General features: G+C 39.6%; 1 protein-coding gene across 1 annotated transcript in view; it reads left to right on the top strand.

The window, feature by feature from the left end:
- CNTNAP4 (contactin associated protein family member 4) overlaps positions 1 to 20,290 on the top strand; it is a gene marked incomplete at its 5' end in the record, with an annotated part of 280,039 nt that overhangs the window by 205,291 nt on the left and 54,458 nt on the right. The window contains 2 exons of the mRNA XM_054177755.1: positions 5,803 to 5,959; positions 10,652 to 10,779. Coding sequence (XP_054033730.1) covers positions 5,803 to 5,959; positions 10,652 to 10,779 — 285 coding nt within the window. The remainder of the gene's footprint in view (positions 1 to 5,802; positions 5,960 to 10,651; positions 10,780 to 20,290) is intronic.

The raw sequence follows: 20,290 nt of genomic DNA, 5'->3' as shown, positions 1-20,290 counted from the left end.
GATGATGGCTCGAGGTCCTTTCCTGCCCCTAACAGTCAGATGAAGCTCCTGGGAGAAGAGGTAGATGCTGCTTTGTAAATGCAGACTGTTCTGTTGTTTTGAAGTCTAACCTACAAGGAGAGGAAAAAAAAAAAAAAATTGTTTTGAGAATATCTGTGCTGGTATTTTTTTCTAGGCAACCACTGAAACAGATGTTGGTTTCAGTATCTGAACCACATCAGCAGCTGAAGGGATGAGTTTGCACAGTCTTAGAAATCACAGAATCACAAATCACTGAGTGGCCAAGGTTGAAGAGATGCCTAGAGGACAGCTTAAGCAATGTCCCATCCTAAGCAAGGCCACCTAAAGCTGATTACCTAGGATCATGTCCAGATGGCTTTTGAATCTCTCCACAACTTCTGGGCAATCTGTTCCAGAGCTTGGTCACACTGAAGGTTACAATTAAGGTGTTTCATGTAGTTCAGGAAGAACGTTACATACATTAATTTGTGCTGACTGTGTCTTGTCCTGTTATTGAGTACCACTAGAAAAAGCCTGTCTCAGTTGTCTTTACTATGTGCCGTCAATTATTTATATACATTGATAAAATCCCTTTGAATCTTCTGCTTTCCAGGCATCACAGTCTGAACAGTGGGCTCGTGATGGTTCATTACTGTGATCTCAAAGTGCAAAAAACTCAGGTGACTCATGCCAAGGGGTTCCCTTCAATCAACAGTAAAATTTCATTGTTTACCCATAGCAGGTAGAGAAAAGTGAGAGAAGAAAGGGGAAAAGTAGGGTAAAGTGAAGAGGGGAAAGGGAAAAAGGTCTATAGCTACCAATAATGTAAGGGTCCAAAGATGTCTATCTGGTCCTGGGTCCAGTCCTGCTAGTCCTTCTTGATTTTAGTGGGGAAAGCTTTCTTTGGAATTATTCTTATTGCTTCTTCCTCTTCTTGTTGTAAACCTGTTATTTCTTCAGAACTCCTCAGAACGTCTTCAGGACTCTTCAGAACACCAGTCATTAGGGAGACATCTTTTATAATTAACTTCACACCTGTTGATATCTGAACTCTGCCTCTCTCTGCCCCTTGTGCCTCCCCACGAGTAAGACTGCCTGGCATGCCCAAAGAGGAGTGACCAAGGTGTGGTCTGGGCCCAAGGAGGCATGCCCAAGGAGTCAAGTGCCTTGGAAGCAGGTAGCCTCAGGCTAGGAGGTGTGTTTTCATCTTATAATGACATTATAATGAGCAGAGTTCACTAAAGTTCATGATTCTCTTGGCAATGCCAGGACATCAGTCTTGACTTCAGTTCTGTTTCTTCATTCCAAATTGATAACTGCACACAGCAGGGTTGTCCATCATACTTGGCGGGTATGGACCACTGGTACCATCTAGGTCTCTTCCATGGAACCTGCACCTGGAAAGCCATGGAGACTGCATTCTAATGCACAGGCTCAGTCACTTAATCAGTAACTTACTATGGAGTAGGCAGCTGCAAAAAATCATGCTAAGGTTTTGGCCTGAATTTCACTCCTTCTCCTTTGGGTAAGGAAGTCCCAGTTTCTAATGACAAGGATGAGACAGTCCTCTTCATACCACTCCTTACACCAGGCTATAGATTTTCTTTTCTCTCAGCCTTTCCTTTGTAACATGGAACCCAGAACTGGACAAAATTCTCCGGATGTGGCCTCACCTCTGCTGAATAGAGGGAAAAAACAACTTCCCTCAAGCTGCTGGTAACATCTCAATCTCCTACTGCGGTTCAAGATAACAGTAGTGTTCTTTGCAACAAGACCACATTAATGGCTCATGTTCAACCCTTCATCTGCTTGGATCCCCTGTTGTCTTCTACCAGAAAGGAGGTACCTTCTACCACTTCTACAAAATTCTTTCCAGCTTCTTACGGCCCAGGATATATTGCTGCCTGTGGCTGTTCCTCCCCAGATTCAGGCCTTTGAAATTCCCTTTGATGAATATCATGAGGTTCCTGTCAGCTCATTATCTTCATCCTGTCAAAGTCCCTCAGGATGGCAGCATGACATTCTAGATTATCATCTACTCTTTCCAAAGTCTTGGTGCCTATAGACATCCAACATATTAGATAAATGATGAAAGTTTATATTTACATAACGACCCCTGTAGTGGCTGTAATTAAAGAGGACCTGACAGTTACTTAAATTCTGGTAACCAGTTGTCTAGGTCAGCACAGTGAAGTAATGCAGAACTGTTTACAGCATTAGCCAGCCATATCAGTATGGCATTCTGAAAGACAACTGTACAGTCTTCAAAGCAGTCAAGCCATCAACTGTCAAGCAAAACCACCAGTGCCTAGATAAGGCCTAGTTAAACCTGGGATACATCTAAACTGGCAACAGTCAGTGTAGTAGTTTGAGGCTTAACTGAGAATCCCTCCCCTGCTTCCCCCTTCTCTCTCCCAACAGAGAGGGAAAAAAAAAAGGAAGGAGCAAATCCACCAAAAAATAATTTGGAGTCAGCTTGGAAGTAGAGAGGTAAAGAGTTTTCTTTAAACAATATATATATATATATATATAAACCAGGTAAGGTTCACAAGGGCAAGGAACCAGGATGGATGGGAAGGGGAAAAAAAAACCGAATGCAGAACCAGTCTCTCTGTGAAGAGGCGTGGAGGCAGCAGGGAGAAGGATCAGGCCTGACCACATGGCAGAGGAACAGGAAGGCAGCTGCAGTAGCTCTTGTCCAGGAGAGGCAAGAGCCAAAAAGGAGAGCTAATGGCTGCAATGTCCTCCCTTTTATACCCGAGCTGGGCAGAGAGTGGGGAGTGGAACAGACTCAGTTTCCCGGGGGAAAATGCCCTGCAGAGAAGGCAAAGCACTCACAAGCCCTCAACCCCCTGTTTTCAGCATGGGCATATATATTCAGTCAGTATATAGCAAACATAAGCTAAAATATTTTTAGTCTTGTAAAACAAATGGTAGAACCCTGTTTTTACCCTTATGAGAACAGTTATTCAAATATTCCTTGGTTTATCCTTTTTTTTTTGTTTTTGTTTTAATCTATAGATAAAAATTTATAACTTGCTGATATCATGGAAAAAGAGAATTCTAGTATCTTTTGAAAAAATTCTGCCATAGGATTATGCCACCCCATGAAATATTTATTTCTTTTATCTCCTGGTTATTAGAGGGCTGTGGGGAAAAAAAAAAAAGGGGAGTGGGGGGTCACTGGTGGCCTAGTTGGTGAGGAGGGGCTGTCAGGGTAAGGCAGGGCAGGAACTTGGGATCCTTTCTTGTTTTCATGTCTTTCTTCAAGATATATATTTTCTTTGAAAAGTATAGGGAGAATATGGAAGATACTATTTATTCTCTCTGAAGATCTAAACCTGTTACCAAAAAATCTAGTTAAATGCTTTTGAGAGATTTGGAAATGTATTTATCACCAATTTTTATGCGAAATGTATAATTTCCAGCCTGCTCCAGCATGTATGCAGTCTAACTTTTAGTGTCTCAGTGTGATATAGTACCAGAAACCTTAGAAGTTTCTTTTACAAATTTTTGTAAGGACATATCAAATCCAAGTGTGAATTATACTTACATTTTATAGGATGTTCAGCCTGATTAAGAGATCTCAGAAAAGTTAAAAAGATAAAATACAATAAAATAAAAAATCTGTTTGGGATACAAATGCTTAGAAATTTTGACAGATGCTTAAGAAGGTAAAGTGATCTAATTTGAAATTTTGAATTTGCTAATTTTGTATTTATTCTGTTCGGCATCTTCACTTAGCCTTTAGCAAGTTTTTCCTGTTTAAGTTCAGCTTTATATATTTACTGATTTTTATGCATATTTCTTTGAATTATTTTATAGGCAGCATTACATACAGAAAGAAATTAATCATGCATAGATAATAACATTGCTATTTCAAAAATAATAATAAGCATACTTAATACTGAAAAAAATAAAATAAATTTTAACTCAAATAAATGTGTTCTGTTTAATTTGTTACAAGCACAATTAAATATGTGAATTTGAAATGCCAATTATCAAATTGGATGGGAAAGTTAATCCCTACCACTTCTGCTATTACCTTCACTAGTTATGTCTGACAAGTACAAAATTTGATGACAGTCACATGAACCATTTTTTGTAATATGCAGTCCATGTAGTAATTCTTAACTGACTGTATTTTAAGAATATATTATGTTCAATCAGTTGGGACAGCATTTGCAATGATATCATTAAAGAAGTCACTTTTTAATACATTTATGTGACCATTAGGAAGAAACCTCTAGCCATTTTGATTAATAGTGTTATTTTGCTTAAACAATATTTTCTACCAAAAAAGGGATAATGATCTAGTCTAATCTGTATGAACTTGAAGCACGTCCATAATATTCTCTCCAGATTCTGCTGCATGAACAAATAACTGAAACCAGCTTTTAAGCATGCTCCAATGTCCTGAGTGGAAGACTGAGACTATTAATTCATGTCTGAAAATACAAAGCTAAGACATGCTGTTGAAACAGTAGGAATGTTCCACTTTTTACAGTATTGTCTGATAAATTATTTATAAATAGTCTCTCAGTTTTCTTCCTCCTGTGATGGCTTGCAAACACGAACACTGACTTTGGACATTGATGTCATTATGCAAGTTTGACTTTTCCAGAAACAGATCACATATCACACTGTTTTTTGGCCTGCTGGGCCAACAGTTGTGTGGTAATGAATGCAGTCAATGTGTTTATGATCTGAGAGACTGTCAGCATAACAAAGGTCTTATATAACAGTGAGATTTAATAAGCAGCGACAGTTGTACGAGATGTTGAGACTACAATAAATTCTAACTTCTTCATGAAGGACTGAGCTGAAAATTTTGAGCTCTGACAACAGCAAGAAAAAATGAATGTCTAAGAAATTATGATTTAACAATACTTGATTTCTTCTCATGCCTTTACTTTCATGCATTATATCTGTTACCCTTCTTTCTCCACCATTTAATATAGTATATTTTTATGCTTTGTGTCTTTTAGCTATTATCTATTCTGTATATATTTTCTGTCACTGTACTTGGTTGATATCACCTTTAAACTTAATCTGCAGTACTGTAACAGTAAGGAAACATCCAGTTTTACCATTTTGCTACAAACAATGCTGACCAGATATACCGCACAGAGATGCAGAAGTGCTGTGAAACCTCATTTCTACTCACCAGATAGATCATCTTGCTTATGGGAGAGTCATTAATACAATTTCTTCTGTCACTGAATCTGTTGTTTGTTACCTAAGAAGCCATCATGCCACTATTTAGCTGTTTAATGTTCACCACAGATATGGATAACAGTCTTCTGTGTCATCCTTGGAGTACTCTTGCTAGGGGGATGAGATTGTTTCTGCATAGCTTTTTTTGTAACTTTTCTCATTGTGTTGCTGGTAGTTTCATGATCTGAAATTAATTTTTGCTTGTGAATATAAACTACTCTGATTTTGGTGTTGATGGTATCTCCTTTCTCATGAACTGTTTTAAAAAGAAGTGTATAAACAGAATGCTTAAGATAAATATTTGTATCATGGCTGGTTGAGCTGGGGACTTTGAGTTCCCTTTTCCACTAATGCAAGTAAAAAATTATGACAATCATTTAATACCTGATAATGAAGTATTTAAATGAATAACTATTTATCAAGTAAAGCAGCATTATTCTTTTTGTCAATTGTTGTTGAACAGTTTTAGATTTGAAGGGTAGTGTATTCTCTGCTTAAACTTATGGAGACTTGCTGAGATGACAAAAACCTGGGATAAATAGGAGAAAAGACTGGGCACTGATTTTTCTCTAACTTACCTTTTAGATGGGTTGCCACTGACCTGGTGGATTGGAAGAACCAATGAAACACAGACTTACTGGGGAGGTTCCTTGCCTGCTATACAAAAATGTGCCTGTGGATTAGAGGGAAGCTGCATTGATACACAGCATTACTGCAACTGTGATGCAGACAGAGATGAATGGTGAATTTTTTACCATTGTTTATTCACAATACATTTTCCTAGAAAGTAAATAAAGAAAATATACAGGCCTTAGCACATTTACAACAGCAAGGCTGCTCTAAATTTAAATTATCATAATGCCTCCTGCTTCCTTGATGTAGAATACATTTGCTCACAAATTGCAACTATATAAATTATATATTATTGCTAATTCTTTCAGTGTGAATTCTGGGGAGGATTTAATTTTATACAGGTATTTTTTACTTTTGTAGCATATTGCATATTATATATTAAGATATCAGCTCTTTAATACAACTTCAGTTATTAGTTTTACAATACTAAAAATAATTAATGCTAGAATAAATGGTTCTGCTAAAAGGTCAGTTGATTTTTAACATAATTTTAAGCTACTTTTTGAATTTCAGAATTCCTACCTCCCTTTTTGTCATCTACAATTTATAATCTTAAAATGTAATGACTTTGCTATAAGTAAGGAGAAGCATTCACATGAAATCCTATTCTAAAGGGATTAAAGGATTTCTAGAATGTAGACATTCTACTTATACCTGAAATTGTCTGATGTTACTTGCAATTCTATTCAAATGAACTACAGAAAAAAATTAGTTTGAACAGTGCCAAGCACTTTAAAGAAGTCCAGGTAGATGACATCAGTTGCCCCTCCTTTGTCCCCTGATGTTGTAAGTCTGTCATAAAAAGCCATCAAGTTCATCAAGCCTGATTTTCCTTTGGTCAAGCCATATTGGTTATCACCAATCACCTCTTCTTTAATTTCCATATACCTCAGCAAGAACTTCAGGAGGATCTGCTGCATTATCTTGCCAGACACAGAAGTGAGACTGACTGGCCTGTAGTTTTTGAGGTCTTCCTTTTTTCCCTTTTTGAAAATAGAGGTTATGTTTCTCCTTTTCCAGTCATCAGTGACTTTTCCAGAATGATGTGACTTTTCAAATGTAGTGGAGAGTGATTTGGCAACTTTATCTGCTAGTTCCCTCAGGACCTGTGGGTGGATCTCTTTGGGCCCCAGGGACTTGTGCACCTTCAGGTCCTTCAGTTGTCTTGAACCCGACCTTTGTTTACAGTGGGCAGATCTTCTTTTTCCCAGTTCTCACCTTTGCTTTCTGGACTAGGCAATTCAGCTAGAGTCCTTGCCAGTGAACACTGAGGCAAAGTAGTCATTGAGCACCTCAGCCTATGGCCATCATGCCCATGTCTCCATTGTCTTTTTGGAGAGACCCCACATCTTGCCTAGCCTTCTTTTTTCTCTGCTGTACCTGAAGATGTTCTTCTAATTCACCTTTATTTCCCTAGCCAAGTGCTTTCCTAACTTGATTCATGACTGTTTGGATAATTTCTTTGTAGTCCTTCTGTAGCCTGTTCTCAATTCTATTGCTTATAGACTTCTCTTTTTTTTTGCCCAAGTAAGTCCAGGAGCACCTTGTCCATCCATGCCTGCCTCCTCACAATCTTACCTAAATTCTTCCTTCTTGGATTGCACTACTCCTGAGCTTGCACTAGGTGGTCCTTAATGTACTGACCATCTTTCTTGGGCCCCTCTTCCCTCCAGGAATTTATGCCATTACAGTCTGCCAGGAACATCCCTGAAGTGGATGAAGTCTGCTCTCTCAAGTAGTGAGCTTGCTTTGCACCCTCTTTGACACACTGAGAATCTAAAACTCTTGAGTTTCACATGACTCACCAACCCTTCCTTGCTGGTGAGGACAAGGTCCAGCATAAGACTTTTTCTTGCAGGTGTTTTTATTGCCTGGAGGAGGAAATTGTCATAAGAGTATTCCAAGAACATCTTAGGTTTCTGGTGCCCTGCTGAGCTGTCTCTGCAATGGGTATCTGGGTGGCTCAAATCTCTCATGAGGACCAAGGTTTGCAAATGCAGTGCTGTTCTTATCAGCTTTTAGATGACCTCATCCATTCTGTCCCACACTCCAGTCATGGGAGCTATCCCACCATGTCTCAGTAATGCCAATGGCACCACAGCCATGCAGGCACATGCATGTCTGTAACTTTTCTTTCTTGTTCCCTATGCTCAATGCATTAGTGTAGAGGCATTTATATTGGAGCTCCATTGAAACTGATTTACTGAACAAGGTTCCCTTAACCTGCTCTTCAGGTACTCTCTTCACATCCTGTCAAGCTTCAGGCCAGGGTGCTTATTGGTGTTGTTGGCTTTGATGTGAGATGGATCATTCATCCCCTGCTCCCAGCAACTCTAGCATAATACCCTCCTCACTAGATTGGAAAACTTGAGTCCAAAGATGTTCTTCCCCTTCTCTGAAAGATGTACTCTGTCAGCCTCCCACTACAGACCCCTGAGGGACATCTCTTGTCACCCATCTCTATCTGGACATCAAGCCATTGTCCACTACCCTCTGGATGTGAACATCCATCCAGTTCCATATCACTCCAACTGAGATGTTGTAGGGTACTGTATCAAAGGCTCCAGCCTTCCTACTGGTTGGAAAATGCTTATTCTCTCATAATGAGCAGGGAACACAGCTGATACAGAAATGAAGAAAAAATAAAGATGAAGACTAATTCACAGACTGCAAAAATTTCTGCTGGGAAATAATTTTCATCTGCCAAAAACCTCACAGAGTTGTAGTTTCTGTGCTCATTCTAACAAAGACATTAAATAAATACATGAACACTAGAAATGTCCATATTATTGTGCTGTGCAAAAATACAAAGAATTTTTGAGTCTCAACAGTAAAGTAAGTGTTAGAAGATGAACACATTTAAGACAGAATTTTGAGTAGTTTCAGGTATCTGTAATATATTCTTGCTCAGTTTTGTCATTTGTTCAATGTATGCTCACACACACAAGTTAACTTAAATTGGTAATGTAAATAAAGTAGGCATAGGTTCACATGCATGTCTTCACTATCCTCACTTTCAGTAAATTGCATATATTGATGAGTATATTACATCAAGGTATGACTTGTTTATATTTTTGCATTTATCCTCTTTTGACATTTTAAGTGGAAACTTATCCCAGTAACTCCATTATTATAGAGGCTATGTTTGCACTTACATTGATAGTTGTGTTCAATCTTAAATTTGATTCCCTGGAAAGAATTTGTTTGAGTCAGGTGAATCAGTTCTGTCCATAGGGCAGAAAAAAATGTGCTTCTGTATAGATTTAGATCTAAGATTACAACTACTGGGTTTGCTCTGAGTTCTAGATTATGTATTTCTTTTTCTATAAGTTGCATATTTCTCTTTTAATGAGTTACATATTTGTAGTGTGTGCCGCTTTTCCTATATCACAGTATCACTAAGGTTGGAAGAGACCTTAAAGATCATCGAGTCCAACCTGTCACCACAGACCTCATGACTAGACCATGGCACTAAGTGCCACGTCCAATCCCCTCTTGAACACCTCCAGGGATGGCAACTCCACCACCTCCCTGGGCAGCACATTCCAGTGACAAATTACTCTCTCAGTGAATAACTTTCTCCTCACCTCAAGCCTAAACCTCCCCTGGCACAGCTTGAGACTGTGTCCCCTTGTTCTGGAGCTGGTTGCCTGGGAGAAAAGACCAACCCCTTCCTGGCTACAACCACCTTTCAGGTAGTTGTACAGAGCAATGAGGTCTCCCCTGAGCCTCCTCTTCTCCAGGCTAACCAATTCCAGCTTCCTCAGCCTCTTCTCATAGGGCTTGTGCTCAAGGCCTCTCACCAGCCTTGTTGCCCTTCTCTGGACATGTTCAAGTGTCTCGATGTCCTTCTTAAACTGAGGGGCCCAGAACTGTACTCAAGGTGCGGCCTAACCAATGCAAAGTACAGGGGCACAATGACCTCCCTGCTCCTGCTGGCCACACTATTCCTAATGCAGGCTAGGAGGCTGTTGGCCTTCTTGGCCACCTGGGCACACTGCTGGCTCATGTTTAGGCGGCTGTCAATCAGCACCCCCAGGTCCCTCTTTGTTTGGGAGCTCTCCAGCCACTCCAACCCCAGCCTGTAGCTCTGCATGGGGTTGCCGTAGCCAAAGTGCAGCACCCAACACTTGGACTTGGTAAATGTCATCTCATTGGACTCCGCCCATCTGTCCAGTCAGCCGAGGTCCCTTTGCAGAGCCCTTTGACCCTCTAACCGACCAACATCTGCTCCCAGCTTGCTGTCATCTGCAAATTTGCTGATGACTGTCTCAGTCCCCTCATCCATATCATCAATGAAGATATTAAAGAGGATGGGGCCCAGCACTGATCCCTGGGGGACGCCACTGGTGACTGGCCACCGGCTGGATGTGGTGCTTTCCTATTTTATTATAAGTTTCTTGAAGGTGAAAGCTGTACTAAGCCATTTAATATTCCAGAATGATGAGAAAGGTCACTATAGATACAATATATCCTCAGCAACGTAAGTTTACTTCTGTGGGCAAGTGCACTAGTTTAGGCAGCCAGTACTCAGTTATGTGAAAAAGTGCTTTCTTATGCTTATGCAGACAAGCAGATAGAAGTGCCCACTTCCCATGAAAATATTTGTTTTGTCAAAAATTCACTGTATCAATACTAAAGTATTTGTTTGTATTTACTATTCTTTTAATTACCCATAAAGTTCTGCAGAACTTTTTTTTCAGAATTTAATCATTTCCTTTCCACAGCAACGTATCAATCATCATGAAATATTTATCAAAACTATTTAGGTGAACTGTGATTTTCATTTTTTTATTTTCAGGACCAGTGATATTGGCTTCCTTTCCTACAAGGAGCATCTGCCAGTGACTGAACTTGTGATCACAGATACTGACAGACCAAATTCTGAAGCAGCTTATAAACTGGGGCCTTTGCTTTGCCGTGGTGACAGTAAGTAACAACTGCAGATTTTTGTTAATCAAAATGTGATTTTGACTGAAAAAAAAGAGAATAAAATACTTTTTGCTATGCAGCCAATAATACACTTTATAGTAATTAGAAAGGAAAAAGAGAAAATACCATTGGCCGTTTAAAACCAGGATTGAGCTGTAAAGATATACTTTTGATTACACACATCAACAGTGAAGACAGAAATAGTATAGTTTTCAAACAGATCTTTTGAGTAAAAATATAGTAGGTTTATGCAATTTGAATTGTTATGAATAAAGCACTATCTGATGTGCAATTCATAACCTGTTACTACATCTTAGTAGAAACATACCCTTCACTAGATATGCATGCCTACATCACCAAACTTTATGCATATTAATTCCTCTGAGGATCTGTGTAACTAGTCAAACCATACCACAGGAGATTCAGCCAGTATATGTAATATCTCTAAGTAAAATTTCAATTCAAAAAAAGATTTTAAAATTTAGAAAGTTATATAGTGATTTGAAATAGAAAGCTTGTATATGCTGAATTTTTAAGTAGTAACCAGAAAAAGACAATGTGGGGAGAAATCCTTTAAAGGAATGCAACAGTTGGAGTAAAACTGGCATCTAATTGAAGATCTGTGATGACATTTCTTATTTCCTTAATGTCTGTCTTCACTGGCAAAGAAAACACATTTGCTTTATGTTCAGTAGCAAACTATGCACAAAATTCTGTAGCTGATGCTTTTTATAATCAAGACTCATGAGAAACAATGTTTAGAGATCATCATATATATCTTAACTGAAGAGTTGAATAGGCAGGAGTTAGTTTACAGTTGAATAAGGTGTTAAAATACTTAATGTTTAATGTCTTTACACCAAATGCTACCATATGAGTTTTCATAAACTTCTCTGTTGTTTCCAATAATTACAAATTGATATTTTGATTTGTTATGTATTTTTTCTCATTCATTATATGATGTGTTTGTTCAACTTTCTTCAGCCTAAGAGGAGACAAATACCAGTAAAGAAGTATCAGCCTGTACTTCTAGGCTTACACAGGAGACTGCAGAGAAAAATAAATATAAATTAGCATCTATTTATTTTTTTGTCATCTCTGATTGCATTCCTGTGACTTTTCAGGATATGCCTGGGAGACCTGTTAACAAATGCATGTTGCAGCAGTTCATTCTAAGTTTCTTATGAAAATTTATAAGACATGGGGAAAAATATGTTAGGTACTTCCTTTTTATTTGTCTGACATCTGATTGTGAGATGATTATTTTTCCTACCTATTAAAGAACATTTAAATCATCGTGTTATGACATAGGATAACAGTGTAATTCAGAGTGGAAATGACCTAGGGAGATGTCTGATCTCTTGCTTATAGCGGAATCAGGGGCTGCTATTGGGTGCCTGTTATGAATATTTGGATAGAATAGAATAGAATAGAATAGAATAGAATAGAATAGAATAGAATAGAATAGAATAGAATAGAATAGAATAGAATAGAATAAACCAGGTTGGAGGAGACCTTCGAGATTATCGTGTCCAACCTATCATCCAACACTACCCAATCAACTAAACCATGCAACCAAGCATCCTGTCAAGCCTCGCCCTGAACACCCCCAGCGATGGCGACCCCACCACCTCCTCAGGTAGCCCATTCCAGTGGGCAATCACTCTCTTTGTGTAAAACTTCCTCCTAACCTCCAGCCTAAACCTCCCCTGACGCAGCCTGAGACTGTGCCCTCTTGTTCTGGTACTGGTTGCCTGGGAGAAGAGACCAACCTCTGCCTCACTACAACCCCCCTTCAGGTAGTTGTAGAGAGCAATAAGGTCACCCCTGAGTCTCCTCCTCTCCAGACTAAGCAACCCCAGCTCCCTCAATCTCTCCTCACAGGGCTTGTGCTCCAAGCCCCTCACCAACCTTGTTGCCCTTTTCTGGACATGCTCCAGCAAGTCAACATCCTTCCTAAACTGAGGGGCCCAGAACTGGACACAGTATTCAAGGTGCGGCCTAACCAGTGCAGTGTACAGGGGCAGAATGACCTCCCTGCTCCTGCTGGCCACACTTCCTGATGCAGGCCAGGATGCCATTGGCCCTCCTGGTTGCCTGGGCACACTGCAGGCTCATGTTCAGCCTACCATCCACCAGCACCCCCAGGTCCCTTTCCACCTGACTGCTCTCCAGCCACTCTGACCCCAGGCTGTAGCACTGCATGGGGTTGTTGTGGCCAATGTGCAGAACCCGGCACTTGGATGTGTTAAATCTCATGCCGTTGGACTCTGCCCATCTGTCCAGCCTGTCGAGGTCCCTCTGCAGAGCCTCTCTACTCTCCAGCAGATCATAATTATTCATGAAAGTTATAAGGATTATAACATGTTCAGTATTTGGTTGAGAGATTATCTTGACAATATGAATGGTTGCAAATTTTTTGAGAACGGTATTTGGAAAAAGATAAATCGAAAAGCAGTATGCTACCCCTACTAACAAAAGGTAGGTAGTTCCCAGAGATCTTAGGAATATATCAATTACTCACAATGCTGTTTGTTGATTATGGAAATTTCTTTTTTGTCTCTTTTTATCAAAAAATTCTTCTGACCTGCTGCTTATAATCCATGTGTGTGTAGAGCAAAATCCCAAGAGACAAGAGCATTGTGCTCTCTGCCACTCATGCGTTTTAATCCAGACAGCTATTTTTTATTGCACACTACCAGACAAATTTCTCTGCTTAAACATACCCAAAATATTCCCGGACTTGCCCTGCATGGGGTGTGTGCCTGGCAGGACATGTGGCTCGGGGAAGGGCCCATGTGAAATCCACTGATCCACAGGCCCAGGTTGGGGAGATGTCTCCTCTGGCTCCCTTCATCCTAGCCTCTCCTTTTCCCCCATCCCATCTTTGCAGGGTGCATGAGCAGTTTTTGGGTGTGCTGCCACAATGACCCACTCTAAATTACCTGTAATCCCTCAGCCTGAAGGGCAAGAGACATGCTCCATATCTAAACAGCCTTGTGGTCTCCCATGTACTCACATTTATCAATGTTTTCTGTGTAGTGGCGGGTCTAAAACTGGAGGTAATGTGTACATGTTGTCATGCAAATGCTGAGTCCAGGGGTAACCACTTTCCTCAGCTGAATGACCATGCTCATACAGTCTATGATGCAGGAGGCCTCCCTTGTGGCCAGGGACAATGAAACCAGGGCCAATTACAACAATGAAACAGAAGGATTTACAACTTGTGTAGTAATTAAAAAGCAGAGAGAATTTCAGTTTCACTACTTGCCAAGTTCCCAGCTACTATTTGTTACATAACCTGACCTCAATTATCACAACTGTTAACACGTGGAAGCCAAATAGCATTCCTGGGTGAGTCATTAAAACATACAGAAAATTCTGACACCAATTGACCTTCCTGCTTTTTTTGATGTTTACAAAATCTAAGCAATTTAATTTCTGCAAAATTTCACAATGATGTTAATGGTTCACAGTACTTCTAGACAAGAAACCTCTAAATTAACAGGATAATATATTATCTACACCATTACAATACAGTATTATTTTATACATTTTGCCCTAGACAAAACTGATGGAGCAATTCTAAGTACTCTTCTAAGATAAGCAGTAACATAGTAGTAACACTTTGAAGCTGCAGGAAAGAAGTAGACTTGTATTAAAATGTTTTTTAACCTGATGTTGCAGACACTCATGTGGGTTTGATTGAATTATTTTTTAATTAAATTTCTTTTCTTCTGCACCTTTGGAGGCGGAGAACTTAAAAAAAAAAAACAAAAAAAACAACCTTGTAGCAAATATCTGTTTCTGAGGAGTGCTGTCAAACAAGAAAAGATAGGTATTCTTACATTCACAAGTGTGATTTGAGTACTCTCCAGAAAGGTATTGCTTGTTTCTGCTTTTTTTACTCTCTAAAGCTAAATGATACAATTCTACTTCTTAGGGAATATATTTTTATTAAGCGTCCTTTCTTCCCTCCCCCCTTTCTTTCTCCCCTCCCTGCTTTCCTTTCTCCCCTTCTTTCATGTTTTATTGTTTGTGTTCTTTTTTCTCAGCATTCGTGATAGATTTAGTTATCTATATGTCTAATACACTGAAGTGCAATGACAGCAGTAATAATATTCTAAAGTAATATGGCCACTTACAGAAATTAGTCCATAGGATTTGAAAAGAGTAACATTCACTCATTTTATGACTCAGGCCATGCAGTGTCACCTCTGTGATTGCTGGAACCGAGCATGGCTTCATCAAGGGCCAACTGTACCTAGGTAATTTAGCTTTAGCTTTTTATGAAGGGGTAACAGTATCAAAGGCCAAGGGAAAAGCAATTGGTGTTGTCTACTTGGATGTGTGCAAAGCATTTGACTCTGTCCTCTGTGACACCCTGGTCTCTAAATAGGAAAGAAGTTGTGGTGGGTTGAGAGAGAAGGCCCTGCTTTCCCCCCGCAACTAAGAAGAAGAATGGAAAATCCACAGCTAACTCAGCCAGTGAAGCAAAAGGCAATGCTGTATTTACCAAGCAATGTGGGATGCAGCGAATTTATGTACCCAAATATACAGATTTACAATATATACAGAAATAATACAGCAAAGGGAGATACAGGAACAAAACCCCTACCTCCCTTTTTTCTCAAAGAGGGTTAGAGAGAGAGAAGGGGCAGTTATAAGAAAAGAAGAATTTTAGTAGCAAGGAATATTAGTGCTGGATTAATGCTTATCTGTTATCTGTGGCACTTATGGCCAGATGCCCAGAAGCAGAATAGGCTAGAAGGGGAGAGCGAAGAGGAGCCGAACAGGAACTGGAACTGAGGGAAAATTCCAGCTGCACTAAACTTAAAACTGCACTCCCACCAATCTACCAATTAAATTCGTTTCGAGTATCAATATTTACAAAAATATTCAGCCAGAGTGTCCTAGCAACTGTCCCCTTCTTAAAGGCACAGCCTCAAATGGTCACAGAAGTGTATTTTATAGGCGGATCATTCAGTGGCTTGGTGATCCCACTCAAGGCCTAATGATGAATGGCTTGATATCTAAGTACACACTAGTGACAGTGGTGGTCCTCAGTGGTCAGTAACAGGACTGGTGCTTTATGACATCTTTGTCAGCAGCATAGACAATGAGATTGAGCACACCCTCAGCAAATTTGCTGATGACACCAAACTGTGTGGTGTGATTGACATGCTGGAGGTAAGGGATGCCATGTGGAGGGATCTTGAAAGGACTGAGAGATGGACCAATGCTAACCACATGAAGTTAAATGAAATGAAGTGTAACGTGTTGCACCTGGGTTGGTGTGATCACAAGCACAAACACTGTCAGGGCAGAGAATGGATAGAGAGTAGTCAGAGGAGCAGAACATGGGAATGCTGGTTGATGAGGAGCTCAGCATGAGCTGACAATGTGTGCTTGCAGCCCAGAAAGTCAGCTCTATTCTGGGTTGCATCAAAAGAAGCATAGCCAAGAGGTCAAAGAAGGTGATCCTCCTCATCTGTTCTACTCTTGTGAGATGCCATCTAGAGTACTATGTCCAGCTCTGGAGTTCCCAACACAAGAAGGATAACGAACTGGTAGAATCGTTCCAGAGAAAGGTTGTAGATGATCAGAGGGCTGGAGCACCTCTGCTGTGAAGACAGACTGAGACTTAGTGTTGTTCAGCCTGGAGAAGGCAAAGCTCTGCAGAGACTTGCTTGCAGTCTTCCAATATTCATAGACAATGTACGAGATAGCTGGAAAGTGTCTTTTTACAAAGGCATGTGGTGATAGAATAAGAGGTAATGACTCCAGACTGAAGTTAGATTTACATCAAACATTAGGAAGATATTTTTCACAAGTATAGTGAGGCACTGGAACAGGTTGCCCTAAAATTGTTCGAAAAAAGGATCGAATGGGGCCTTGAGCAATGTAGTCTAACAGGAGGTGTCCCTTCCCATAACAGGGTGATTTGAACTAGATGTCTTTAAGGTTCTTTCCAGTCTAAATCATTCTATGATTCTACAATTCTATGACTTCTGTCACCTTTGACATATATTACCCTTCCTATTCTACAATATGTCAAATAAATTTTGTGCCAGCACTGCTGGTATTAGATTGAAAAATATATATAAATATAATCAAAGTTAAGATTCAAATTAATATATATCATTTGATCAGGGTAGCAGGAAGGATTCTGAAGCATATGAGGACAAAAGAAACCTTTCATCTGTTAATGTGTAGAAATATCTTTTTTATAAAAGAAAAATGATTAATGGACTCTCCACTGATTTTATCATTATTCAATACAAAGTCAAGTAAAAGTTGACTAAATCCTAATAGAGTCAATTAGTAGGAGCAAACCTTTAAAAAAAAAATCATTGATGTTTTAGTTTTTTTTTCATTTTCCTTGCAAGAACTGACTCCAGTTGATTACTATGAACTTTCAATCTTTATTTGAACATGTAAATGCATTCAGAGCACTGAAAAAAAGATAATGTCTCAAAATTATGTGTAATAAATTAGGAATTATAACCTGTCAGATTCACACTGATTTTTAGCCCCAAAATAAAGTTGATTATATAGATCTTAATTGACTAAAATGTGATGTACGGATAGTGCAATGTAAATATATCATTTAATGATAGTTTGCATTAAATAAATTTGGCTATATTATTGAAGGACTTCGCTAGTAAAAGCCATACTGATTAGGTGAGATACTTGAAGTCTAGAAAGAGACTTGACAGGGTGTCACACACTTGATTGAATAATAAAAGTAGAAGGAAATGTACCAATTCAGCTGCAAAATGACAACACAAGCAGGCAATGAGAGCAGATAATTTTTCAATGTAAGCTCCCAGTTTCACATATAAGGAAATCCACAAATGTAATGTGAGCTTGTTACATAACAATTTTAGAGGAAAAAAAATGCAGCAACTGATGATAAGCTATGCCTTCATTAAAGTAACACAGTACATTTCCAAGTTCTAAGAAACCAAACTGTTTCTGCAGGGTGTATCTGACTGTTAATAGCAGAAGTATCTATATACTGAGTGCTGACTTCTTTTTCTTATTTAGGTTTATCATATTAATTTATTTTTGTCCTAATCTCAGTGTAAACAACCTTTATTTTAGTCCTTTTCACTGCTATCACTGACTGAGTTGATCTGCTACTGCAATTTATACCCTGCTGCAGTAATGCCAGCTTCAAAAATGGAAGTATTGGTTGGAGCAAAGTATTGTGGAGCTTGAATTTCATATTCCAACATGGGTGGTTTCATGTTCCACTTTCTGCTTCTGGATTCCAGCTTTTTTCCCTCTTGTCCTTTCCACTCAGATGGCAGCAGGACAAGGAAGGATGGGGGAGTAGTTTCTTGCATTGGTCTTTTGGCTCCCTTGCTTCTGCTTGCTGCTGCTTTACACTGTGTTTTTTTCTGCAAATAGGCTAAGGTAATTATGCATTTTGTATTTAGTTTATCTGATTTGGCTCAGTAAACTCTATTCCTATTTAACTTTTCTTTGTCTCAGTTCTGAGTTTTTGTGCTCTAGTTTCCCCCTCACTTACGTGCTGTATTGGTTTGGCCCATTTTGTTCTGATTTAAATCATTACATAGTTTTTGGCCCCCAGTGTGGGGCAAAAAAAGCAGCTGTCTTAATTAAGACAGCATATTTTTGGGAAGAGACAAAGGGATTGGAATAACCAAAAAAGGAGATAACAAGAGGATTTAATTAAGGCTTGAAGCAGTTAAGAGAGTTTTATACAGGTTTGTCTGTTTGGTTTTTGTTGTTGTTCAGTTGTCTTTTTTCTGTGCTGTGTTTGTTGTGTTAGGGTATTTGTTTTCTGTTGGCATCTAGTTCCAGTGTGCTGGCAAGGGGTTTTGTAGTGTCATGAATTGAGTTGAACTTGCTGCTGTTATTCATACCATGGGCCAGTCATTCCAGCTTCAAAACCAAAAGTACTAACTGGAGAAAAGTTTTGTGGAGCTTGATGTTCAGATTGCAATATAAGAGGCTTCCTCTTCTGGTTTCTTGGGCATTGGCTTTTCTTTGCAGGCATGGTGGCAGAACAAGTGGGAGTCAGGTAGCTTCTTGTTTTGGTTTTCTGTTTTATTCTGTTTGCTTCTTTCCTGTGTATTTCAGTGCATTTCTTCTGCAAACAGGCTAAGATAAGGTAATCATTGTATAATTAGATTAATTAGTTAGGGATTATTAGATTAATCAAGGACTAGCACATGCATATGGAACCCTTCTTATCAATGTTCGGAGTGATCAGGAGCAAGAGGAAGTCTCTGGGCCAGCAGACACAGCTGCAGCAGAGAATCAGTCTGTACCAGTACCAGCTCCACCTGTATGGAAAAAAGAATCCTAGAGGGAAAGCAGCTTGTCCTGCAAAAGATAAGGATGAAACAGGGCAATTACAGGAACAAGAGAATTAGTCAGGGCTGCTTGCTCGTTTCTTATTTCAGGGTTTGGAAGATGGTCAAGGACAAACAGTTCATGAAACAAAAAGAAGGCCTTAGCAAGATGAAAAAAATCTCCCTTTTTCTGTTTAGGCCTGTGTTCCAACTGTGAAGGAACTGTCCTTGGACATCCATCAACTTGGCAAGGATACATTTTATTCCCTACTTATACAGTCCTGTGTATCAACCATGAGGTGCAGATGCTCCCCTGTCCAAGGGAGAGAATCTGAAAGGTACACACCCTGGCACACTCTGTGGGTTTGCTTGCATGACCATGGGGATGACATATGAAGAGTGGGATGGAAAACCTGCTTTAGTCCTGGCTGCATGAGCAGATGAATTACAGGGGAATTTTCCCCTGAAGAAGGATACCTCAATTTCCAGTGGAAAATCACCCAAAGAAACCAGACAAGATGAAACTGCTTCTAATCCTCCTGAAGGGATTTCTAGGACATCTTCACGAGATGAAGGTGATTCCAGTCAGAATTAGAGGGAGCCTTGACTCCAACCAGGTAAAGGAGAGGGACAGCTGGGTTTATTGGACTGTACGGACTTGATAGTTTAGCAAGCTGAAGGGGTGGAACCCATCCGTATTTCTGGTGTGACAGAGATCTCCACTCCTGCATATGCTGGAAGCTGCGCATTGGAATTCACACCACATTATGGTTTCACTTGGTGAGGATGGAAGGAATCACTGAAGTTAACTGCCCCAGGGGTGGAAACACAAAACCATGGTTTGGACTGGCCATGGACTGATCCGAAACGTACTGGAACAAAGCGGAACTCCTTTGCATCTGCAGTGAACATTGCTCTGAGTACTGAAAAGTGATCTCACTTTGAGTGAGAATGGACAGTAACTGCTGTATGATGCACATTGTTCAATGTAGATTGCTGCTAGGCATGGTGCAGATAGTATAGAATAAGGAGTAGAGAATGTCATGTATTGAGTTGAACCTGTTGCTGGTATTCATACCATACTGCATTCATGCCAGCTTCAAAAATGAAGTATTGGCTGCAGCAAGATATTGTTGGGCTTGAAGTTCAGATTGTAATACTGAAGACTTCATGTTTCACTT

Source organism: Dryobates pubescens, chromosome Z (assembly GCF_014839835.1).
Source record: "Dryobates pubescens isolate bDryPub1 chromosome Z, bDryPub1.pri, whole genome shotgun sequence".
In the NCBI taxonomy this organism is placed as follows: Eukaryota; Metazoa; Chordata; class Aves; order Piciformes; family Picidae; genus Dryobates; species Dryobates pubescens.
This window is presented reverse-complemented; position numbering and strand designations above follow the sequence as displayed.